Source organism: Danio aesculapii, chromosome 5 (assembly GCF_903798145.1).
Source record: "Danio aesculapii chromosome 5, fDanAes4.1, whole genome shotgun sequence".
Lineage (NCBI taxonomy): Eukaryota > Metazoa > Chordata > Actinopteri > Cypriniformes > Danionidae > Danio > Danio aesculapii.
The window spans coordinates 46,723,971-46,750,671 of NC_079439.1; the positions used below are offsets into that span (position 1 = coordinate 46,723,971).

Below are 26,701 nucleotides of genomic sequence, written 5' to 3' on the forward strand. Positions count from 1 at the left end.
TTTGTTAAACATCACTTGGAAAATGTTTGCAAAAGTATTAAAATTTCACAGGATGGCTAATAATTTTGCCTTTAACTGCACTTGTATATGCATGTTCTAATTAAAAAATGAGTTAAAAGTTTAATCCTGTGATTCACAGACTGTCTCACCCCAGCATAACCTGAGTCAATAAACAGAAAAGAAAGTCTACACACACACAACTATAAACAAAGACTACATATATAAAAGAAAACAGACAGAGGGTTTCGCTACAGACTCCCTCAGAAAACAGCTCCACCTATAACACTGTCCTGTTTATTTGACCAAGTTCATGAGGCCTGTATGTGCTGTTCACATATACACACACTGCTGTCTGAATGAGCTCTCGCAACCTGCTGAATGTACAGACAGAAACTCACAAGAGCGAACTTGAAAAGTTTTAATTGTAAATGATTATAATACGGTGGTACATAATTCGGAATATGAAGCGTTACAGACAAGAGATGAAGACTGTGCCCTTTTTTTATAAAAAGAGTAAAATGGTTGGTTATACACACTGAAGAATATGTGTGAGTAAAGCTTCTGTTATAACAAAATGATCAACAGATTTGAATGTTTTCTAATTTGAGGTTGTCTTACAATGACGAATAATTGTAGAGGATTAAAGTTCACACTGATTTCATCGACTCTTTTTATCTATTTGTCTTAAGCGTTGCGTGTGTTAAACACTCAAAAAAGGATCTTAATATTAAACATTCCGTTCTACATATTTATATTAGGACATTAAGTCTGGTGTTTTTGGGTTTTGACTACAATCGTTTTGTTGATCCGACTACAAATGAACCACAGCCGTCAAACCTCTGACCTCCAACGTCCAACATCTTTAAACTCAACATCACACACGGGCACTGAGACAAATGGAATATTGAAAAATAAAAAGCAAACTGTTTAAACAGTCCAAAGTTATTACAACAATAGTCATGGATCTTTTTAAAAGCTCCAGTTACCGTCTTGAGATAGTTAAGGCTAAATCTAATTGAGTTTAATGTACAGAATATACAAGTTGAATGTACAAAATAAGATATATAAAAGAAAACTCGGTGTAAATAAAAGTATTCACAAAACCACACAGATTAATGCCATGGCCACAACAGAAAGGACATCTCTATCTTTTGTTAAGCTATTTGGCAGTAACAGTATTTCCCTCTTACGTCCACTAGAAGGCGCCACTTTAAACGTTTCCTCAATTTGCTGGTTTATTACTCCTAATTTGAATGAAAAAGCCTTCAAAAAATCTGCAGTTGAGTACATAGCTAAGTTGGATGCGTAGATACATTTTTACAGATAAGTCTCAAAGTGAACTCATGAATTAACCCTGGCAGACACCTGTTCTGATTCTTTGGATCAGCACCTTTCACCCTGAACACAGCATCCTCATTTGACCCTTGATGCGCATCTGTGTGTGAGCCTGTGCACTAAAACCGCAGTTAAGGCTTTAATTTCTTCCACAATAGCTCTTTCTTACTCTCTCTTTCACATAAAAATGATCATTACACCAATGAATACACCCAGAAGTTGTGAAAAACAGATCGTACAAGATATACCCTGTTAGTCCCACTGAAGCGTCAACAGCATCTACAATGAAACACAACACACACAGTAAGAAAAATGGCGGCAAGATCTGCAGTCTCTGATGTGACATCTGTGTTGTCGTATATTGAATGTACTTGATATTTGGAATAAGTTATGATGTTCAAAGATACATAATCATATTGTAAAGAAAAAGATAGTCGCTGAAAGAAAACGTCACAGCAGATTTGAGGTCGGAATGTAGCGACTGTCTTTTAGACCTCAACATATTTCAGTCTTAAAGGAGTAGTTCACCAAAAAAAAAAAGAAAATTACCTCACTATTTACTCTCCCGATGTAATTTCTTTCTTGTGTTGAACACAAAAGAAGGTGTTTTTGGAAAATGCTGGTCGATGGTACAGGAAAAATGGAAACTATGGAAGTCAACAGGCTCCATCGATCATCATTCTTCAAAGTAATTTCCTTTACACTATAAAAAATGCAGGGTTACACATAATTCATTCATGTTCTCCCAACACAAATCGATTAAGTTAACTTAAATGAACACTTTTAACAAATTTATGTGGATTGAACATAAAAAAATTAAGTTGTCCCAATGAAATCTCAAGAATTGTGTTGTTTCAGCTCATTTTAAATAAGTTGTATGTTCAATGACGAAAGAAACTTAAATAGGTTTTGAACAAGCGAAGGGTGAGTAAATGATGACAGATTTGTTTTTTTTTGGGGTGAACCTAACTATCCCTTTAACAAAAAGTAGAAAAAAAATTGTCCCATCAAAAAAAAAAAAAAAAAAAAAGAGGTTAACTGATGGTAAAAACCATATAGTTTGCTTATCTGTAACTGCATGAGGACTACACACAGTCCACCACAGGCTCACCATCATTCCCTTCCTCCTCCCCCCACATCCCGAACCTCATATCCTCATCATCCATGGATCCTCCATCGCCTTCTCCCAAACCAGCCATCCCTATGGCTTCATCTGCCCCTGGCTCCCCCTGATGGGCGCGGAGATGCTTCCTCAGACTGGCTGGATCTTTAAATCCTCTGTGGCAAAGTGGGCAGCAGCAGGGCCGCTCTCCTGTGTGAATACGCTGGTGGTGCTTCAAATGCTGAAGGCGACTGAGACGTTTCCCACAGATGCTGCACACATAGGGCTTTTCACCGGTGTGTGTGCGGCGATGCTTCCTCAGCCCGTCCAGATGCCGAAACTGCGTCCCGCAATCAGAGCAAGAATATGGCTTTTCGCCGGTGTGGATGCGGAGGTGAGTCTTAAGAGCGCCGGATTCACGGAAACGCCGGCCGCATACGGTGCACGGGTACGGTTTCTCTCCTGTGTGGATCCTTAGATGCTTCTTCAGGCTGGAAATCAGACGGAAGGTCTTTCCGCACTCTAGACATAAATGAGGACGTTCCCCGGGAGCTTCCCCCATCAGCTCGGAGATGGAGCGCCGGATGGGCTCTTCTGGAGATGAACCGCCGACCCCTGGGCTCCTCCTGGTGCTCATACCCAAACCAGGAGAATCTCTCTGGGCTGAGGATCTAAGGCCAGACGTCCCCTGCGAAGGTGAACTAGGGTCTGTGAGAGAAGACGAGGGTCCGTTCTGAGGCCTGGAGGGAGGTGGGGGTGTAGGTTTGGAGGGATGATGGTGCGAACGAGAGCCTCCTTCTTCCTCCACCACGTGAACGTAAGCCAGATCACACACACTCTGTGCTGAATGCTCGGCTTCTGTGGGTGGATCTCGGCCCCGAACACACAGCTGTCCAGAGCCAGGAACCTGCTCCTCTTTGATGGAGAAGCTAGGGTGTGAGGGAGTGTTTTGGGGTCTGGTGTGTGAAAGTCTTCTGCTGTCTTCCACCATCTCACCTGTCACACATATTTATACACTGGTAAGGAAGGATGATGACAATGGGGTATATGCACACAGACTTTTAATTTCAGTCCTCCAGCCCCAGGGCTTCTCGTTAATTGTCCTCCCATACAAAATCGCTGCGTTTAAGATCTGATTTCTTTAAAAAAACGCTGCCTTATCACTGCCTGGCTGAGATATGATATAAAGTGGGTATCAGACCAAACATAAAGCACTGCATTAAAATATTTTACTCTGCCATGTCTTCAAAATATGGAAATTAATTTTACCACAGTATTTTTAATGTAGTTTTTGCGCTAGCCTGCTGCTAATGACGAAGCCTGCATTTAAAGAGTGTTTCGTCTCTTTTTAATGAATCAAATTAATGCTTAAGTCTATTTAACTGATTATGTTTGAATTACATTACAACATTGATGCTGTAAAAGGAACTATATTAAATTGAAAATAGTCACATAAAGCTTTAACCGGTAGTTCATCCTTGGCTGAAAAACACTAGCCGAGCATATAGAACATTGGAAATCTGTTTCTGCATTGTGCTTCACAACAATATTAGATGCCTTGTATATAATGTCAGTTTTTAATATTTGTAAATGCTAGAATTTACCTAAAAATATACCAACTTAATTGGTAATAACCGGCATTAAAAGATGACCATGGTGTTCATGGCTGTTTGTTAATAAAAAGTTATTAGACACTGTAGAAGTTGACTTTTACATTTGTTGACCTAAGCATGCACTACTGCGTTGATACTTTTTGGTTTTCATTTGTTAATGAACTAACCAAAGAGTATTACTGATCAATAAATACAATATGTAAATTTAACATAAAAGTAAATTTCTTTTAAAAAAAATCAGACTAATTTACTTTTTCTTCAGGAAATAGTTCATTTGTTTTTGACCAGTTTGGTTCAATCTAGTTATTGTTATTGATTAAATCCAGTACAAGAAAAATTCTAGTCTAGGCATGGGACAATTACTGTTTTTAAGGTATACAGCGGTTTGGAAAAGTCAAGGTTTTATAACCGCCAACATTTTCTGCTACACAGTTCTTATGGGTAAACTTTTTTGTTTGTTTTTAGGACAACAGTCCTATCTGTCTCCAGCAGAGATGAGATCCAAAGATGCTGTTTTAAATTGAAAAGAAATCTGTGTTTTTAAAACAAATGAAAAGAGCAGAAGTCAATGATTAATTTGAATTATTTAGCCTAACATGTTTACTGTTCCAAACTATTATAAATGTTTCTCAAAATAAGATATATATTGTGTTCACTGGGGGGAAAAGCTTTTGATTATTACCCAGACATTTAAAAATAATATATTTTAGAGCAGTAATCACAATACCGTGATATTTTTATTCAAGGTTATCATACCTTTAGAATTTTATACTGGCCCATGTCTATTCTAATCTATAACTCTCTTATCACATCAAAAAGCAAAGCAAAAAAATATTATGGTTGGCAGAAATGTAGAAAAAGTACAAGTACCAGATACTACAACTTAGGAATGAGAAAATCTGATGGAATATATACAGTGCTCAACGAGTAGAGTCTTTTTTTAAAAAAAAATATTTATCCATTTCTCAGTGAATATAGACAATGTATTTTGGTGCATTTAAACAAAACAGATTTATTAAATATATATTTATTAAAATAACATTTTAGTCACCGAACCTTTTTAAAAATGCGAAGATAATATAATTAAATTCAAGTGAAATATAGGGGGAAAACTACAAATTATTTTTTTATTTTGCACATTTAAATTTTTTTTGTTTTATTTAATATTTTTTTCCATAAAACAAATTTGGTTGTACTAATTTTGGCCAGTTATTAAAAGTGTAAAAACTAAATATGGTACTAATTTACTCTGCATCTTGTCTACTCTAAAAATCACTTCGTGTTGTTGACCAACAGAACCTGAATGTATTAAAGGCGAGTGTTGTCTTACCCGCTCGGTTCATGTCTGAACAGATATTGGATGAATGCACAGATATCGGGTCATAGAAGCTGTTGGTCACCGTCCCGTCGGCCTGAATGGAGAGGTGGCAGCTCTTGAATTCGTCCCTGGAGTCAAAGCCGTGTATGGCATCGCCCAGAGCGCCACTCAGCTCGGGTTCAGCTCCAGTAAAGCAGCGCGGGTCCGGCTCGGGCGCGGTCCGGTGAGTCAGACGGCTCGAGTTCAAGTGTCCAGCGGTGGAGTACACCTGATGTCCCGTCATGGGCGGGTTTCCAAAGGGACCCTGAAGCTGGTCGATTAATTTCTGCGCGCTACACAGGCACTCCTGTAGCGTCTTGAGCTCTCTCTCGGACACTTCGAGCCGGACCTTCAGCTTCTCGTTCTCCTGCTCCTTGGTCTGGAGCTCGCGCTGGGTCTCGGACAGCACCGTCACGATCTCGCCCAGAAGAGTGTCCACCGCCGCGGACAGAGTGGACCGAATGGTCGGTCCGAGGCGGGTTCGGAGTGTGGAGATGGACAGATTTTTGTCGCGGGCCGCATTCTGCATGCACTCCTCCTTCTCTCCTTTGTGGGACGAGTTGATAATAGTTTGTTTTCGGTGAGAAGAGCTCGCGGATGAGCTGCTGTTCGCTGATGCTGAAACCGAGCCTGGGTTGATTCTGCCCGCTCCGCTTTCACTGTTGTTGCGCTTTGTGTTCATTGTGAATTCTTCCGTTCTCCGCCCAAACCAACAGGTTTACCCCAATTTTATTAGTTAATGCTGTGAAATATTAATGCTGTGTAGAAGGAAATGTTCATCTTATGTTTTCTCGCAGCGACAGTATTTAAAAAAAAAATAAGGACGAGCCAGGCGAGCTACTGTAGCATTGCCATTAGCAAACTAGCCCACACATTCCTCCTGTAAACGGAGGCGTTCGCTTACTTGGTTTTGGTGGAAGCCGGATTAATAGCCACAGTGAACGCTCCCGATAATATTATTGTTAATCTGCATTAGTATAGAAATAGTTTTCTCGCGACGCGCCAGAGCCTTCATTCCACAGTACAAACGCCTGAGGTCAATCCTGACTTTTGATTGGTCAAAGATGCGGTCGCCGCTTAATGACATCCGCCCGCGTAAACAAAGCGCACATTAATGACGATTTTCCAAACATTTTTATTACTATTTATTTTATGTCTTTATCTAAACGCATGAATGTTCTTCTATAAATGAGTCTTCTTTAAATTGTAACATCGCCCAAAAATTGGAATGGCTTAAGAGCATTTAATAATACAGCATTAAAGCAGTCTTTTGTCTTAAAAGACATTTTAAAAAGAAAACCTTGAACATTTATCTTCGGGATATGTTGATTTGGTGATAAATCTCTGAGTTCATCCCTCATACAGCTAAAAAACGTGATGCTTTTTAAAAATGTCGAGCTATACAGTTAATCAACTGAATGCCAATTAAAGTTGCCAAAAACAATGTAGCTGTTTATTATTTATTGATTTGGACTAATTGAATGTGATAAAGGCCTAATATACGAAACAGATAATGATCTCTTTTGTTTTTCTGTTGTACAGTGTAGTTTCTGTGTAAAAAAAAGCAGCTTCTTTAATTTGAAAAGTATAGGCCTAATTAAAAATTGCATAGTATAAACATAAATTTACTCCATAACACTGCTATTTATTTATCTATTTTGGTACCTAAATACACAAATTTCATTGTGAACAGTGCTGCTTTTGCCATCTGTTGTGTTTTGACCATGTTGTGTTTGTGCTGCAGCGGCATCTGGTGGCGGATCACAACAAGAAGTTCGCTGGCTAGAGTCCCGGCTGGGTCTGTTGCCATTTCTGTGCAGAGTTTGCATGTTCTCCCCGTGTTTGCAAGGGTTTCCTCCGGGTGCTCCGGTTTCCCCCCCGGTCCAAAGACATGCGGTACAGGTGAATTAGGTAAACTCAATTGGCTGTAGTGTGTAAGTGTGAATGAATGTTTTCCATTCTGGGTTGCAGCTGGAAGGGCATCGGCTGTGTAAAACATATGCTGGAACAGTTGGAAGTTCATTTCGCTGTGGAGACCCCTGATGAATAAAGGGACTAAACCAAAGGAAAATGAATAAATGAAATGTCAATATTAATAAAACATAATAAAACAATATTATTTACTATAGACGTTTAATGCAATGAATAAAAATAAATGAAAAGGTTAATAAATAAGCACCACTCTTACAAATGAGTCCATGAAAAACCTGAATTTCACACAAGATTTTTAATTTTTTATTTTGTAAAAATATTTATTTATTTGGATTATGAAAATGTCCTTCACACTGAAAGAATGATCTTTTGAAGAACTCGATATTAAATGTCTTTTGGGAAAAATAGGACTATTTTTACCATCCTGAAATGGCAAAAAGAAATAAAATAGAATAAAAACTGATTAACACTATAATTAAAAAAAAATATTTTACCTTTGAAGAGTTCATTTGCAAAGACAAATAATATAATTTTTTATTTGTCTTCATAAATCATGTTTTTGGCAAATGATCACAATAAAAAGTGTGCTTTATGAAACTCATGATTTATGAAACTCAATTAAAACTGAGTTATCTGAGCTCTTCATTTGCTTCATAAATCTAGTTGTGTAGTTTTATACTGCCGTCCCCGAAACTCCTCCATGAGAGAGGATGATGGCAGGCTGTGGTTCAGTACTCCAGAGTTCAGTGCAGGCGCTGAGTTTGCACCATCCAGCACATAGTTGGCATTGGCTCAGTAATCTGGTGTGGCTTCAGCACACACCCATGGAGGAAACCCATTTTATCAAGCTCCGCTTTTCTGATTTGACTTTACAGCTTTTACTCACGCTCCTCTTTACATTTACATTTACATTTAGTCATTTAGCAGACGCTTTTATCCAAAGCGACTTACAAATGAGGACAAGGAAGCAATTTACACAACTATAAGAGCAGCAGTGAACAAGGGCTATAGACAAGTTTCAGGTGTGTAAAGTCTAAGAAGCAAAGCATTAGTAAAAATTTTTTTTTTTTTTGAGAGAGAGAGAGAGAGAGGGCACAGTTAGTGGTATAGCCAGAGAGGCAGTTGCAGATTAGGAAGGAAAGTGGAGACTAAACAGTTGCGTTTTTAGTCGTTTCTTGAAGACAGCAAGTGACTCTGCTGTTCTGATGTAGTTAGGGAGTTCATTCCACCAACTGGGCAGATTGAATGCGAGAGTTCGGGAAAGTGATTTCTTCCCTCTTTGGGATGGAACAACGAGGCGACGTTCATTCACAGAACGCAAGTTTCTGGAGGGCACATATATCTGCAGAAGTGAGAGCAGATACGAAGGAGCACAGCTAGAGGTCACTTTGTAAGCAAACATCAGAGCTTTGAATTTGATGCGGGCAGCAACTGGCAGCCAGTGCAAACGGGTGAGTAGCGGAGTGACATGTGCTCTTTTGGGTTCATCAAAGACCACTCGTGCTGCTGCGTTCTGAAGCAGCTGAAGAGGTTTGATAGAACTAGCTGGTGCCCGGCTAGCAGAGAGTTGCAATAGTCCAGTTTGGAGAGGACAAGAGCTTGAACAATGAGTTGAGCTGTATGTTCAGATAGGAAGGGTCGGACCTTTTTGATGTTGTAGAGTGCGAATCTGCAAGATCGAGCAGTTCTAGAAATGTGGTCAGAGAAGTTCAGTTGGTCATCAATCGTTACTCCAAGGCTTTTTACCATTTTGGATGCAGTGATGGTTGCTTTATCCATCTGGATTGAAAAGTTATGGTGAAGAGTCAAGTTGGCAGAAACTTCAAGCATTTCCATTTTCGTGAGGTTAAGCTGGAGATGATGATCTTTCATCCAGTGTGAAATGTCTGACAGGCAGGCTGAAATGCGAGCTGGAACCGAGGGATCATCAGGGTGAAAAGAGAGGTATAGCTGGGTGTCATCAGCATAGCAGTGGTAGGAAAAACCATGTTTCTGGATGACTGTTCCTAGAGATGCCGTGTAGATAGAGAAGAGAAGTGGCCCAAGAACAGAGCCCTGAGGTACCCCAGTGTTTAGATGCTGTAGGTTGGACACCTCTCCCCTCCACGACACCCTGAATGACCTGTGCGAGAGGTAGGAACTGAACCATTGAATAACAGTGCCTGCGACGCCCAGTGACTCAAGCGTAGATAGCAGGATCTGGTGGTTTACAGTGTCAAAAGCAGCTGATAAATCCAGCAAGATGAGGACAGATGATTTAGAGTCTGCTTTAGCCAGTTTGAGATCCTCCACGGCAGTCTCAGTTGAGTGGCCTTTCTTAAAGCCAGATTGCTTGTTGTCCATGAGGTTGTTTTGAGTAAGAAAGTCTAGGACTTGATTGAACACTACTTTCTCCAAAATCTTGGCCATGAATGGAAGCAGGGATACCGGTCGGTAGTTTTCAAGTAGCGTTTGATCCAGGTTGGGTTTCTTTAGCAGTGGGGTTACCCTAGCCTGCTTAAATGAAGTAGGGAATAGACCAGAGTCAAGAGATGTCTTATTTATGTGAGCCAGTGTTGGTATGACTGCAGGAGAAATGGCTTGCAGGAGATGAGAGGGAATGGGATCAAGCGGACAGGTGGTTGCATGGCTTGATAGCACGAGATTGGACACCTCAGACTCAGAGAGCTGGGAAAAAGAGGTGAGTGTGTGTGGTGTTGGTGGTGTATCTTGCGTGTTTGTTGTAGGTGCAGCAAATTGAGCACTGATTTTTGCAGTTTTGGTGCAAAAGAATGTAGCAAAGTCATCAGTAGTGAGTGTGGAGGATGCGGGTGGAGGAGGAGGATAGAGGAGGGAGGAAAATGTTTTAAAAAGTAAGCGAAGATTGGTGGCACTGTTGACTTTCTGACGGAAGTATGTCTGCTTTGCAGAAGTAACCTCAGTCGAGAAAGAAGACAGGAGAGTTTGGTATGTTATGAGCTGTTCAGCATTTTTAGTTTTTCGCCAACTTCTCTCAGCAGCCCGAAGTTTTGAGCGATGCTCACGGAGAACATCAGAGAGCCAGGGTGCAGGAGGACTGGCCCGGGTTGGTCTGGATGTAAGAGGGCATAGTCTGTCTAGACATGATGTTAGCGTGGAGCAGAGTGTATCAGTGGCACTGTTTGTATCAAGTGCAGAGAGTTTGCAAGATGGAGGAAGAGAGTTAGAAACAATGGTGGATAGTCTATTGGGTGAGAGAGAGCGTAGGTTTCTGCGAAAGGCAACTAGAGTTGGAGTGTGTGGCGGCTCAGGAGTAATGTGGATGTTAAGAGAGAGAAGGAAATGATCCGATGTTTGTAGTGGAGTTACTAGTGTTTGATCAGCGAGGCACTGTCGAGTGTAAATAAGGTCTAGTTGATTACCTGATTTGTGAGTAGCAGAAGTAGGTGCTCTTTTGAGGTCGAAAGATGCAAGCAGAGTCTGGAAGTCAGCAGCTTGAGGTCTTTCAATGTGGATGTTGAAGTCACCTAGCACCAACAAGTGAGTGTCATAATCAGAAAAAGATGAGAGAAGAACATCCAGTTCCTCTAAGAAGTGACCTAATGTACCCGGTGGGTGGTAGATGACAACCACATTTATGCGGAAGGGGTGGATAATGGTGACTGCATGGAATTCAAAAGAGCTGATTTTTGGCAGGGACGGTCTCTGAGTGAAATTCCATTCTTTGGAAATCAGTAGTCCAGTCCCACCCCCTCTCCCTGTCTGACGAGGAGTGTGGGAAAGAGAGAAATTAGTAGAAAGAGCTGCATGTGTAGCAGTGTCCTCCGGTCTCAACCAGGTTTCAGTTAGAGCCATGAGACTAAAGTCAGAATGAGTGGCTATGGAGGTAATAAAATCTGCTTTGTTAACAGCAGATTGACAATTCCAGAGGCCCACAGAGAGAGAGAGTTGTGAAATAGAGGATACATGAATTGATCGAAGGTTGTGAGGGTTGTGCCTGCAGCATACCTCCCGTGCTTTGCGAGTGTTAGTAACAACAGGAATTAGTAAACACATAATAAAGTGCAAGGAAAACAATAATGAGTGCAGAGATAACGTAAAACAATAAAGTAATAAAAAGTACTCAAAGTGTGGTGTCTTTGCTCGGTGGAGTCGCGCAGGTAGAGTCAATGGTCTTTACACTCGTCGGTCCTAGTCGCGCAGGTAGAGTCGATGGTCTTTACCCTCGTCGGTCTTCACGCGAGGCGGGCTTCACACGAGGCTGCCGCGACCGCTGCCGCGGTGAGACTAGTCGCTTATATACACCCCAGAGCGCTTTGCTGATTGAGTTCAGCTGGACACGCCTCGAGAGTAAAAAGACCCGAAATTGCAGCGGCGGGGGCACGAAAAACCTCCGGCTCGGCACACAAGCTCTTACAGTAAACAAAGGAAACAGTGGCTAAAGCTTGCTAGTTCTAAATACAGATAGCTGAAAACAATTTTAAATGTCCAACAGCCAATACACAACCAGCTGAAACAAGTCTAAGTGTTCTCGAACCAAACACAGCAACTGAAAACAGGTCTAAATGTACTTACTCGGTGTTGCTCTCGATGCTAACGTGCTTCTCCTGCTAGCTAAACCTAATGTGTTCAAATATATAGTGTTTACCTGGCGTTTGGACACGCCTCCATGTTAAAAAAGACCCGAAATTGCGGGGGCGCGAAAAACCTCCGGCTCGGCACACAAGCTCTTACAGTAAACAAAGGAAACAGTGGCTAAAGCTTGCTAGTACTAAACACAGATAGCTGAAAACAATTTTAAATGTCCAACAATTAATACACAACCAGCTGAAACAAGTCTAAGTGTTCTCGAACCAAACACAGCAACTGAAAACAGGTCTAAATGTACTTACTCGGTGTTGCTCTCGATGCTAAGGTGCTTCTCTTCCTTCTCTTGCAAACCTATTTGTGTTATATCTAACGTTCAGCAACAAGGTAAAAAAAGATCTTGGAAACTGGGATGTGGACTATTAAAGTCAGAGACTAGTGCTATTCAACATTCCCAAAAATGTCTTATTTTCTGTTCAACAGAATAAAGAAACTCACAGTGGTATGGGACCACTTGAGAGTGAGTAAAGATGACCCTTTAAATGCAGGGTCTTTTATGTATAAGTGGCTTCATGCGTCAGCACTCTGTACTGCTTTTCTTTGGGCTTTTGTGTTCTGTTCTCCACTATTACCTAGCTCAAAGGTGCTCAGCTTAGAAGGATGTAGAATTAAAAATATAATTGATGTTAGAAAAAAATGAGAACCATGTAACAGTGAAATTATGTTGCAGTCATTTTTGAGAATTTAACAGTGCTTAAATTGGGCTGTGCAAGAACATCTGGCTTTACTTGCACCCCCCCCTCTCTCTCTTTCACTCTCTCTCATCTTTTATTTCTTATAGCAAAAACAAAGAAAATAAATTTGCAATGATAAGGATAGCTAAATAGTTTAGAGTGGGAGATGTGATGAAACAGATATACAGTAAATTTACAGTATGAATTTGATTGTGAGCCAAGTACTATCTTTTTTAAAGCGTCAAACAATGTGTTTGTCCAGATTTAAAAAGAGAGTTGGATATGCTGGTTAGAATTTAAGTTAATGGATTACAGATCATTATCTAGAGAGAACAAAATGTAAAAACATCTTAGAAGAAAACAAAGTTAACAAAGAACAAATGTAACCACAAAAGCAGTCCTATGTTGGAGTATTTTGGATATCTAAAAATACATTAAATGGTTCCAAATGATCGATTTAAAAAAAAAAAAAGGGAAAATCATAATCCAGCATTTGTTTTACGCAGCGGATGCCTTTCCAGCCGCAACCCATCTCTGGGAAACATCCACACACACACACACACACTCATACACTATGGACAGTTTAGCCCAACCAATTCACCTGTACCACATGTCTTTGAACTGGAGCACCCGGAGGAAACCCACGCAAATGCAGGGAGAACATGCAAACTCCACACAGAAACGCCAACTCACCCAGCCGAGGCTCAAACCAGCAACCTTCTTGCTGTGAGGCGACAGCACTACCTACTGCGCCACTGCGTTGCCCTTGTGTCTTTTTATGTGTCATTTTATGTTTCAAGAATAAGGTCCAAGATTTAGAAAAAAAAATTACTTGTCAAATGTTTTCTCTATTTAAAAACAATACAGTATAGTAAAAGGCGACCTCCTACATCAGATTGTATGTTTTCATCTCTGTTTTTCAATGTTTTTTTTCACAATTTATGATGGCGTAGCAGTCAAAATAGGACAAATTAGTTAATGTATGGGACAAATTCTGGACCTTTGAGGGGGGGATCTTTCAAACCACCCCAACTCCCCCTGTGGGCCTGGTACTGAACATCAGTCTTTTTGTCACCACCTACTGGTGTAATCGTGCAACAACACTTGAAGAGTTTTCTAAATGTAAATGTCTTTTTCATTTTATTCCCCTGACATCCCCTCGCTTCACACATATCTGAAGCATCCAGATATGTGTGCATGGTTTTCTTAAAGAGATAGTTCATCTCAAAAACAAAGTTCCGTCATCCTACTCCACTTGTTACAAATCTGTTTGAGTTTCTTTCATCTGTTGAACACAAATAAACATTTAGAGTTTAGAGTTTTTGTTGTTGTCTTTATTCCAACATTTTTCAGAAAATATTGTTTTGTGCTCAACAGAAAAAAAAATAATCTAAAACTTTATAAGCACTTGAGTGTGAGAGAATGGCAGGGAAATGCTCATTTTCAGCCTTTAAATGTAATCGTTTTACTTCAAGAGCCGTCTAAATGAAATCCATGACATCGTTTCCACATAAAATCAGCTAATTAAAATGAGGCGGTGTTTTGGTATGCCCACACTCATGAAAATGTTAGGAATTCTTGGGATGATTTACTTTTGTATTAATTAAATTAAACAGCACAACCCAGCCACTATGACAAGTGTGTTGAGAGTGCAAATACCTTCAACTCAAGGAGGCAGTTGACTGAACTATGATGGTAAACTTCTCTCTGTTTACTTGAAGAATAAACAGATCTAGTCAGTGTTTTTCATCCCAGTGCCTTATTATCTGCAGCCTTTTGCAATTTAGAAAGCTGGAAAGTAACTATAATTTATTACAGAATCACAACAACAGGCGAGAATTAATAAGAGATGACGTAGTTTGTTCTGTGACTTAGTGGAAAGTTCCATTCATTTTTGAGGTGTGTGCGGTTTAAAGGGTTAGTTCCCCCAAAAATGAAAGTTTACTCATTTACTTAGCCTCAAGTGGTTCTAAATCTTTATGACACAAAAATCTTCTAACACAAAAGAAGATATTTTGAAAAATGTTGGAAACCTGTAACCATTGACATTCCTAGTAGGAAAAACAAGTACTATGAAAGTCAATGGTTTTCAACATTTTTCAAAATATCTTCTTTTGTGTTCAAGAGAAGAAACAAACTCATAAAGGTTGGTAAATAAGAAAATTAAGAGTAAATTATGACAAAATGTTCACTTTTGGGTAAAAAAAAATTCTTCTGAAAAAAAAGTATTGCTATGGACGTATGCTATTGCTCCTGAAAATGGGTTTTCCAAAAGTAACAGAGGGATTTCGTATTAAGATCAGACCATGTAATCCAATCTTACATTTGATTTAGATCAAACCTTCCCTTTGGGTTTTTGAAAACTTTGAACTCAGATTGGGATCTATTTGATCCAATAAAACAGGATTAACCTGATCCCATGGATTCAGTTGTGATTTTTTAAATCAAACAAACCAAATAAAAAAAAACTATATATATATATATATATATATATATATATATATATATATATATATATATATATATATATATATATATATATATATTTTTTTTTTTTTTAAGTGAACGATCACAAACTGAATGGTGACTGATGATATATAAATTCCTACATATCTGAAGCCTATATGAAGCATGCCACATCTAATGAGATATGGTAAACAACAAAACCATATCAAAGCAGTATTGTATTAGAACAAACTAAAACATGTAAAATGTTTGTTGATTACAGTGTTTCTTACCATCAAAACAAACAACAACTTTTCTCGTGGCCTACCTGTTGTTCTTTGCTAAGCTAGTAAGCTTTACTGTTGGTTCCATTTAAGGCTCTGGTAAATAGGATTTTGTAATCCTGAAATTTGGTATTTGAATCACAGTAATCCAAGCCAATGTTCCTTTAAAAACAGTCATAAAAGTAAGATAGATCAGTTAATCATGAATAGCAAAACATGGGATTCCCAAAACTGGACTAATTTGATCCAGATTATTATTATTATTATTTATTTATTTTACATTTTTTTGGAAAAAATGGGCCCTGGAGTTTGTATTCTACATTGTTTCCATTGTCCCAAGATAAAACTGAAATCAGAAACTACTGTATATTCAACTTCTTTTATAAACATTGATGTCTATTTTTAGATACTTTTACACTCAAAAAATATTTTTGCTGTTTGTTCAAACTGCTTATTTATAATGAGCTGAATCAACCCAATTCTTGAGATTTTTGGCATTACGTAACTGTTTTAAGTTCAATCAATTTAAATTTGTAAAAACAATTAGGTTAAATTAATGAATTTGTGTTGGGACAACATGAATGAGTAAGTTAACTTGTTTATTGTATTTTTATTTGTTTTAATTTAAGTGGATTGAACATAAAACAATTAAGTTGTCCCAATAAAATCTCAAGAATTGTGTTGTTTCAGCTCATTTTAAATAAGTAGTTTTTTTGGTGTACACTCAAAGGGTGTTAGAGAAAACAATAGTTCCACAACAAGTATTAACAACACACCTCTAGGGCATGATCATGATGGCCAGCATGGTGTCAGGCTTGATGCTAGGACCTTGTTAAAAAATTAAAATAGAGAGAGAGACAGACAGACAGACAGGAAGAGAAAAAAGAAATTACCTGCATGTTAGCACCATCTGATTCTAAAAAATATTTCCACTTTATGTCAATTTAATATTAGCCATGTATTCTAACTGATTGCATCATATAACATTATTATAATATTCCAACATATTTTACTAGATGCTCCACCTTTATAAATGTGAAACGGACATATTTTTCTTTCTCTTCTTCTGATATCACAGCTCAGGATAATAAGTAGTGACAGGTTTGGGACTGTGTGTGTTTTTGTGGTCAACAGCCCGTCAGTGTTTTCATGACATTATTTTTCCTACGGCTTTAGAGTGATTAGTCATGGCTTGGGTGACTGCCACTGAAAAACTGATTTCAGTGTAGGTTTTTGTATATGTAAAAATGTATGTAATATGTCAAAAAATGTTTCACATGTTAGGAAATATAGTTGATTTCATCAGTAAATGAATAAAAAAAAGTAAAAAATACATAAACTTTTATTTGGTAACATTCAAATATATATACAGAGATTTTCTTAGAAAACATGTCAAAATGGTATATTGTGTTCACAAATCCTTTGATCCGATTCAGTCCTACAGTAAATGAGGGAAATTGTTTTTCTGCCTTTTAAGATGAAAACACATGCATCATGAAATAACACAGGAAGCCTGTTTCTGCTATGAGATTTAGAAATAAAGAAAGAAAGAAAGAAAGAAAGAAAGAAAGAAAGAAAGAAAGAAAGAAATCATCTCATAATAATTTTATTTGTAAAATGAATTGTGAGATGATCAGAAAGTTTATAAAATGTAATTCAGAGTTTACATTTCAGTGTGTTTCAGAATTAGGAGGTATCTGTAATTGCAATCTATGAACTCTGAATTAAGTTTAATATAATTTGCAATTCTAACTTTTCGACTTGTTTAGGCTTTTTTTTTTGCAATTTTGATTTTCTATGAAACAGTTCTGACTTGCCATTGCTAATCTCTATATCACAACTGAGAAAAAAAAGTTGACTAAAAACTTTTGACTAAAATATTTCTGTGATCATTCTCACATGAAAAACAATATAGTACTTCATAGTAAATACTCCAGTGTTTTTGAACCATTTTTAGTCATATGGATTATACTCTATATATTATAGTATCTTACAACACTTAAATGAATGCTACAGCACACGTAAATGAATGCTACAGCACATTGCAGTAGTATTAACTACAGTGAACTGATAAATTGTAAAAACACAACAAGTTTTTACGACAGTAAATTGAGTTTTTTTGTATAATATATTTGTACAATATTGGGTCATTTGTTTATATTTATATAGTTGTTTTACAAGCATAGAAGCTATGAAATTACCACAACAGATTTCTTCAAGAACTTTACTAATGTACGGTTCAAAAACACTAGTATTTACTATAAATTACTATGGTATTATTTTCAAGTAGGTTGTGAGAAAAAAAATCTGAAACATCAGAAAAAGTAAATGGAGTTTATATCTCACCAATGTGACTTTTTTCTTAAAAATCAGAAATGAAATATTAACTTTCAACTTCAAACAATCAAAATTCTGAAAAAGTTAAAATTATATTTATTTTATTCATCAGCTACTGAGCCACCGTGTTACCTTTATTTATTTATTTTCTTATTATTTATAATATATTTTTGTTATTTAAATTACAATTAATACAAATTGAATTCATCTATTTTAAGCATCTGGAATAAAGAAAATTGAATGTTTAATAAACATTTTTATACAGTCAGAAGTGTGGGACAGAAACAGTTTTATTTAACCAAGTTTAATCTTGCAAATCTGACTTTTGTCTAGAAAAAAAAAAATTAGATATAAAATCTATCAATCTATATCTCCACAGAATTTTAAAGTGCGTTTGAGCTTGGGGATGTGGAGCTTTTCAATGGCGCCCCTGATTAGAGTCAGCACACAAACAGTCTGCAGTTTTGTGACTGTCCTAAATCACTAGACAGTGACCAGCAGAATGAGAAGAATGTGCTGAGTCATTCATCCACCTTCTCTGCTCCCTCACAAAGTCATTCATAAACACTCCCTCTATAGTCCAGCATCCGCTCGCAGCGGCCAATCAGTCCACACTCATTCATTAACCTCCATCTCTTCACCAATATGAAGAGCATTCATATCATTCATATCATATCATATCATATAATTCTATCTCTCTCACAGGACCCCCTCTGTCTCACTCCGGGCTGTTAATTTCTGTCGTTTTTTATGTCTCCACAACAGCAGAGCCAGAATCAGCAGTAGAATGAGTCCCACCACTCCTCCAATAATGCCCAGTTTCAGGGCTAATCCAGAATCTGAAAGCTTGGGTTCAAAGTTGGCACATGATTGGTCACTGATGCCACCATTATTCTCCGCTTCTACACACACCACTGCTCCAGCCTCCACATCCTCCAACACCAGCGCCCTCTTGTGCTGTTCCACCACCCTACTACTGATAACTTTGCCGTTGCCTTTTACCCGGACATTGTAGCTGGAGATCAAGGAGGTGGGAGCACACCAGTTCACCTCAACTCCTCTGCCACCCTGTTGAATCAGATCGGAGATGCGCGGGGGGCTCGGGCGCGTGAAGAGATCACTCAAACCTGGGCAGAGGCAGTTTTCCACCTCTGCCAGCTCCATGCAGGTTTGCCGCTGCTCTACACACATGTCATAGTCACACGGGTTGAGTTCGAGAGCGCCGGTGGAAGATGATCTGGGGGATGCTGTGGTGGTTTCTTCATCATATTCATCATAATCCCTCATCGCTTCAGAGTGGGGGGAACGGGGTCGAGTGGCATTTTGAGTTGAGGCTGAGGAAGATGATGACACAAAAGAAAAGTGGAGAAAGCTGATGAGGAAGAGAAGGGTGACGGGACGTCCACACACCAACATGACTCCTGCTAAAATATAAATGAATCGATCAGTCACTCACTCGTATCGGAGTTATAAATGGAGCTTCGGATCAGAGAAGTTGACTTAAATGAATCATTAGTTTTATTTAGATAATAAATTAATCAATTAATCTGTAACACTTTATGCTGATGATATACAGCATACACGGCAATATTTTGAGTAATGTTGCCTTGCAACTTTGGGAAATGATGTAGTCAATGGGCAACCGGGTGAGATACAGGGCAACAAATTAGCTCAATGAGATACAGATACAACATTGTTGCCCATTCTCAATAGGAAAAGAGCTGAGCAACTTCACTCTACAATAATGCCTGACAACATTGCTCAAAAAGTTGCCTTGTGTATCATCAGCATTAACCATTAATGCCATTAACTACTGGCTTATTACCTGCCGATTATTAAGATAAGACTGTTAATTTAGTAGTTATAAAGTATGATCTTTTTCTGCATCCCTAATCCTACTCAATACCTGAACTAACTACTACCTTACTAACTATTAATAAACAGATAATTTGTAGTTTATTTCGCGAGTAGTGTTAGTTAATGGTTTGGGAATACAGTGAATTGTGACCCAAACTAAAGTGCTAGCAATTAAATCTTTTTAGATGACTTCATTAACAGTTTTTTACTTATGCACTAAAATGTACAACATGTAAGGTTAGTTCATTAAAATATGCAAAAATGACTAGTACAGTTTCATAATCATGTTCTGCTGACTTATTATCTGAAATGTTTTGCTTAACATTAAGCGAAATGTTTGGAAGAATGTTCAAATCCAGAGAAATGAGCTTCTTTGACTAGTGACATGGACAGTTGAACAGGTGTCATTTCGATCTCGTTCCATTTAGACAGCTTTCGGCCTTAATATACTATATGTACAGTGCTCAGCATGAACGGGTACACCTCCTTTTAAAAATGAATATTTTTTAACCACTTCTCAGTTAATATTCAATCCAATTCACCTTTATTTGTATGGCGTATGGCGTACATATTTACAATGTAGATTGTGTCAGAGCAGCTTCACATAAAAGGTCATAGTAAATTAGAACAGTGTAGTTCAGTTTGTAGTGTTTAAGTTCAGTTCAGTTCAGTTCAGTTTAGCTCAGTTCAGTGTGGTTTAAAAATCACTACTGAGAGTCCAAAAACTGAAAATTCAACGATGTGTAGCTCTACCGATCCCAAACCATGCAAGCTAGAGGCGACAGCGGAGAGGGAAAAAACTTCACTAATTGGCGAGAGAAACCAGACTCAGTTGGGCATGACCATTTTAATTTCTCCACTGGCCAAATGTCTTGTGCAGAGCTGCATATAAACAATGTATTTTGGTACATTTAAATCTTTTTATTAATTAAAGTAAGACTTTACTCAGCGAACATCATAGGAATAGAAAGATAATACAATACAATTCAAATGAGATATTGCAAAAATATTCACTCTCCTACTGTAATATGTTTACTATAATAAAAGCCCTATAATATATTTTATGCTCATTAAACTTTTATTTCCTATTTGCTATTAACATATACATTTTTATGGTACATCTTATTTTTGGACAAAGATCTTTGCAACAAAGCAAATTATAACTACTTCATAATGCTGTGATAATAAGTTTTGAACATTTTATTTCATCCATAAGCATGATTTCTCCATGATGACGTTATCTAGAACGTAATGAAGACAATAACTCCCATAATTCCACATGCAGTCACGGCATCATTACACTGAATAGGCATCCTCAAGCAGTAAAAATATGTTTTTGTAATAAATAGCTTTATTCAAAGAAAAGAATGAGTAGAGTCATAACTAACTTAGTCAACCTGACTACATTTAACAATCATTTTAGAATTATTCAATATAGAATTCAATCAATTCCATGTGTGTTTGACAAAAAAGTTCAGGAGAGATTTTTCTTCAATGTCAACAATTGCAACAAATTATTGGATAGAAATGAATAATTCAATTCACAGAATTCTGGTATCCTCAATGCAATGTAAAGGTTACATTCAGGAGGTGCACAACAGTTTTCATTTCCTGACTTTAGTGGAGTTTAGTGAAATTCGGCACTTGTCAATCCTTGTCCAGTCCTCCATTGGCTGCACCCATCCAAACATACTTTTTTTCTACGAATTCTCTGCACAACATTAAAAGCATTAGACTTTCTGTGTTCTGTGTTCAGTTTTAACACCTTTCTGCTGACTGTAAGTTTCTGCAGAGCTGAATTTAATTTTGGACCAGCATTTATCTACTTCTGCAAAACATATCAGACTCAAGAAAAACATCAGCTAATTTATGACCTTTAAATGACCAATACAAATAATTGTTAATGAAAAGAAAAAGAGTAAAAAATAGTAAAAAAATATATTCCTTATATTCCCAAGATTATTATTATTATTTGCTTATTACTTGTTTTCTCAATGCTTTATTTATTTATAAATATATTTATAAATTGCAATAATATCATCATCATTTTACATCATGGCTTGGACCAGACAGAATCTGCTGACATATTTTGCTATCTCTGCTGAGAATTATATATATATATATATATATATATATATATATATATATATATATATATATATATATATATATATATATATATATATATATATATAAAAATCTGTGCATTTATGCAGAATGATTTTGGAAGTATCAAAAAAAAAAAAAAAAAAAAAAAAAAATATATATATATATATATATATATATATATATATATATATATATATATATATATATATAGACAGGAAGCTACTTTACAAACTGCAATGAAAATAAATTATATGAATCTTTTCATATTAGTCAATAATATTACTGAAATTAATTGAAAAACTGAATTAATATAAATGTACACAAGTAAATAAATAGACTCAATGATGGGCCAAAAATCTGTAGAAATCTGCGGATTTCTGCGTGCACAGATTCCGTGTCGGCCTAGTCATGACCAGTGTTCTATCAGTAAAGTTATGCTTGAAATGACCCTGTTACAGATACAGGAAACTTCATAACTCCTGCTACCTCTTTGACTGTACTATGTGTAGGATAGAATCGGGATGAACGTACCATTTTAAAATAAAAACCTATTTTTAAAAGATTATGTTTTTAGACAGAAATATATTTTTGCTGTGTTTACTAACTAATGAGGTATTTTGTGCTTTTTTGTACTTCAAAATTATTTTACATTGTTTAAACATAAAGTGTTACAGATACTGATGCACAGCTACCTCTTTGACTGTGACATTAAAATACCAACCATAAAATACTATATTGAGTACTGTTTATGAATATGCCAGAGATTTAATAATTAAATTAAATAACTTTATAATTTATATAACTTATTTATTATTTAAAATTATAATTTTAATAATTTTAATAATAAAGAAAACTGAATTCCACAAAACAGAAAAGGTGAAAAGAAAGAAAGAAAAAAAACATTAAACCGACCAAGGAAAAAATGCTATAGATAAACAGACAGTAGAACTTCAGAACCTGCTTCATATTTCTTATGGGACATTCAGCTTTGAGAAAACAATTTACATTTACCTGAGTGAATACAAACAGTTCAACTGTCTAAATCACTCCATTGCGAAACAAACCAGTTAGCAAACTTCCACACACGAATGTGAGTATAAGTGTGTGTGTGTGTGTGTGTGTGTACCACGCAGTGTCAGCTGCCTTTGAATACGATATCGATTAACATTCTTTTGCATGGGTAAACTAGATTCCAGCTCATTTCACCATCACCAGTAAGAGTTTTTTTTAGAGAGAATAAAACTAGACAGCCACGTGAGAAAGGAATGCGAAGCTTCAGGATATTTTCATGAGTATAAAAGGCTTTTGTATTGAGCCTGTCTTTGGCTTGCAGTCTCTAAGTTACTTTAGAGACAAAATTACAAAAGTTGCAAGGTTAATGTATCAAATGAAGCATTCAAGCTAAGATATAACAATGAAAAACTTACCCATATTTACTCTGCAAGTCCAAGGAGTTTTATCTTACAATCTGTTATCCTCTTTCCTTTGCTCTCATTCTCTTGCTAACCAACTCTCTCTCTCTCTAACTCCCCTGCAATCACCTCCTTTTTCTTGCTAACCCCATCCCCCTCTTTCTCTCATCGCTCCACCTTTTCTCAGTTTCTGGCTGAGAGTTTGTGTGTAAAATGTGCACATGCTTTTAATGAATCACAGCAATTACTGCTGCATGAGAAGGTCTGAATCCTGACATGACACACATCATTCACAGCATCTGAGCTCATGTTGAGTAACTGCTACTTCTGAACTCTCTGACATGCCTTTGCTAAAGAGAGAGCTACAGTGCATTTGTACTTCAGTTGGTCTGCTGGAGAACATGTTCTTACAGTTTAATAGCAGCAGAAAACATGTTTGAGCTAAATATCTGCTTTCAATGAGCATAGTTCAGTCATAGTCCGTCAGTGTCATGCTGGTATGAAGCGAACAAAAGGCTCTTTCTTTCACCAAGAGATTTGGAGACATGCTTTCCAGCATTCAGATTTAATGAAAAGCTTCACAAGACACACATTCAAGTGAATGTTGGCAGCTGGGGTGCCGGAAAAAAGTCAAATAACAGCCGTTAAATTACAGACATTTACTGTAAAATAACAGACCGTAAATTACAGAAATTTACCGGAAATTTTTATTTAAGGAAAGTCTGTAATTTAACATCCGTTATTTTTTACGGTAAATGTCTTTAATTTAACATCAGTTATTTATGGTAAATGTCTTTAATTGAACATCCGTTATTTTACGGTAAATGTCTGTAATTTAACATCAGTTATTTATGGTAAATGTCTTTAATTGAACATCCATTATTTTACGATAAATGTCTGTAATTTAACATCAGTTATTTATGGTAAATGTCTTTAATTGAACATCCATTATTTTACGGTAAATGTCTGTAATTTAACATCAGTTATTTATGGTAAATGTCTTTAATTGAACATCCATTATTTTACGATAAATGTCTGTAATTTAACATCAGTTATTTATGGTAAATGTCTTTAATTGAACATCCATTATTTTACGGTAAATGTCTGTAATTTAACATCAGTTATTTATGGTAAATGTCTTTAATTGAACATCCATTATTTTACTCTAAATGTCTGTAATTTAACAGACGCTATTTAAGTTTTTTTAGTGTAGGTGAAATTAACATATTTAAGGTGGTTTATGAGACATACATTGTGTCCTCATAATTCAAAAATGTTTCAAAATCATACCTAATGGGGTCTTTTGATGTTTAAGTTTTCTCAAAGGTTTCCTGTGAGGGTTGGGGATAGGGATAAGGCCATTTAATACACTTAAATATGACGTTTGCTGTTTGTTAAAACTGCTTGTTTAAAATGAGCTGAAATAATAAAATTCTTGAGTTTTTGGGGGGTCAACTTAATTGTTTTAGGTTTAATCAACTTAAAATTTGTAAAAAGCTAATAAGTTAACTTAATTCCTTCAAACTAATTGTGTAGAACCCAGCATTTTTTTTTACAATATAAACGACATTAAGACTATGGAGAGTCACATATCACACATACAAGCATTTGTGTGTGTGTGTGTGTGTGTGTGTGTGTGTGTGTGTGTGTGTGTGTGTGTGTGTGTGTGTGTGTGTGTGTGTGTGTGTGTGTGTGTGTGTGCGTGTGTGTGTGTTTGTAATGGAGGTTTTGGTGCAGCTGTTCTGTCCACAGAAAGGAAGTCTGTTTTTTATGCTCTGAATGACAGAAATAGTCAAAGATCATGTCATTCACAAACTTACACACTTCCGTGCACTGCTGTAACACGTTTGCCTGATCAAAGATACTGTCATACAGTATTGTGCTCAAGGTTATTTCATCACAATATACTTTTTGTAATGAGTCACAGTCTTTATTGTGTAAAAGCTTCAGTGGAGACAGACTACCTTCAGACAGTTCCTAAAATACAGTGATGATTCACAGCTCATAATCGTAAAACTGTTGATAAATGTTTTTCAGTTTTAAAATGCTATTCATACGTGTAAACAATATTAAGAAACCAATGATCTTAAATTTTGAAGAAAACTAACAATTTTTATTAAGTTATAATTAAGTTAGTGGAACTTTATTTGTATTTTCCTAATTTTGTACTAAACAAATAAATGATCTCACACAAGTTACTTGTGTAAACGTCATATTAATTTGTTTCAAGTGTGAACTATCAACATGTGCTATTTTCACTGTATGTTATTCAGCTCATTCTCACCATAATCACAGACTTCACCACAGTCACAAATACATCTCTTACAATATTATTACAAAACTACACTCATTTCAACATTTTCACCTTATAAATTTGACCTTGAGCCTGCTAGTTTAAGTTCAACCAATACAGTCAGATCTTGAGTTCGACAAACCTTTTATCTACAAAGTTTTCTTTATATTTGAGTGATGTAAACTACTTTAAATAATTTATTGACAGTACTGAAAATTATGATTGAATAACTTATAAACTCATTAACTGATTAACTCAACCTAATAATAACTTGACTTGAAAGATAAATTTAAAGAGTTACAGACACAAGAAAGTTCACAGACAGCGGAACTTCAGAACCTGCTTCATATTTCTTATGGGACATTATGGGACAACAGCTTCAAGAAAACATTTACATTTACCAGAGTGAATACAAACAGTTCAGATGTCCAAATCACTCTATTGCAAAATAAACCAGTCAGCAAACTTCCACATGAGTCTGAGTCCAGTATGTGTGTGTGTATGTGTGTGTGTGTGTGTGTGTGTGTGTGTGTGTGTGTGTGTGTGTGTGTGTGTGTGTGTGTGTGTGTGTGTGTGTGTGTGTGTGTGTGTGTGTTTGCAAATGCATATGCATATGCATGTGCATCTGTCTGCTTGTCTGTGTGTGTGTTTGCACAGTCCGTCTGACTGCAATAACTCTTGATAATCACTCTTGTGGAACCCCTGCACTTGTCTATATTTTATTATTAGCCTCTCCTGACTCATATTCCCCAAAGACTGGGTGCATTAATAAGAACATTAGATCATTTGTCTTCAGATCAGCTTGTGTTTAGAAGAGACCTGTTCCAGTCAAACAGCAGCTGTTAGAATCTGCTCAGATTTGCTTACCTCTTTTCCGTATCACCCTCCTTTCACTCCCTATCTCTGACTACAGTATGAGAAGGGGGAGTTAACAAATGTGTGTCACTGTGAGCTCATAAATACTGTAAGTATTTCAAATTCATTGAAACGATCTTGATTTCCAGTTTGTTAGATTAAAGCAACAATATTTACAACAACTGAGAACCACAAGATGCATTTTGATCTTCATTTCTGGTTGATTTTTATATCACTAAACAGCAGTGAACTCATGAACTCACACACACCCTCTTCAGACTGCCTGACAGCCTCCTTAATAGAGTCTGGACATGCTCGAAAATATGATCAGATTACAGTTTCTATGCTGATAACTTTCAGGAATTATATTGCTCAATTCACTGCACTAAGAGCAGCGTAATCATTTCTTACACAACCACATCCTCTGCTTTAGCCAAAGCATAGCCTATTGAACAAAACAAAGTGTTTTTATGTATAGAAAAAGAACATAT

General features: G+C 36.8%; 2 protein-coding genes across 4 annotated transcripts; both read right to left on the reverse strand.

The window, feature by feature from the left end:
• Nucleotides 1-404: 404 nt before the first annotated feature.
• Nucleotides 405-6,450, reverse strand: si:ch1073-224n8.1 (zinc finger protein 37). Its single transcript, XM_056458360.1, has 2 exons — nt 5,381-6,450; nt 405-3,433 (listed from the first exon to the last, which is right to left on the reverse strand). The coding sequence occupies exons 1-2, from the start codon at nt 6,087-6,089 to the stop codon at nt 2,421-2,423; spliced, it is 1,722 nt and encodes a 573-aa protein (XP_056314335.1). The 5' UTR covers nt 6,090-6,450; the 3' UTR covers nt 405-2,420.
• Nucleotides 6,451-16,671: 10,221 nt separating this feature from the next.
• Nucleotides 16,672-23,187, reverse strand: LOC130228585 (leucine-rich repeat neuronal protein 4). Of its 3 annotated transcripts, none has more exons than XM_056457015.1 (2): nt 23,078-23,187; nt 16,672-19,108 (listed from the first exon to the last, which is right to left on the reverse strand). In XM_056457015.1, the coding sequence occupies exons 1-2, from the start codon at nt 23,079-23,081 to the stop codon at nt 18,384-18,386; spliced, it is 729 nt and encodes a 242-aa protein (XP_056312990.1). In that variant the 5' UTR covers nt 23,082-23,187; the 3' UTR covers nt 16,672-18,383. The 3 variants fall into 3 exon arrangements, with proteins under 3 accessions (XP_056312990.1, XP_056312991.1, XP_056312992.1); XM_056457016.1 differs by having other exon boundaries at nt 16,672-19,105; nt 23,078-23,184; XM_056457017.1 differs by having other exon boundaries at nt 16,672-19,018; nt 23,078-23,175.
• Nucleotides 23,188-26,701: the final 3,514 nt, after the last annotated feature.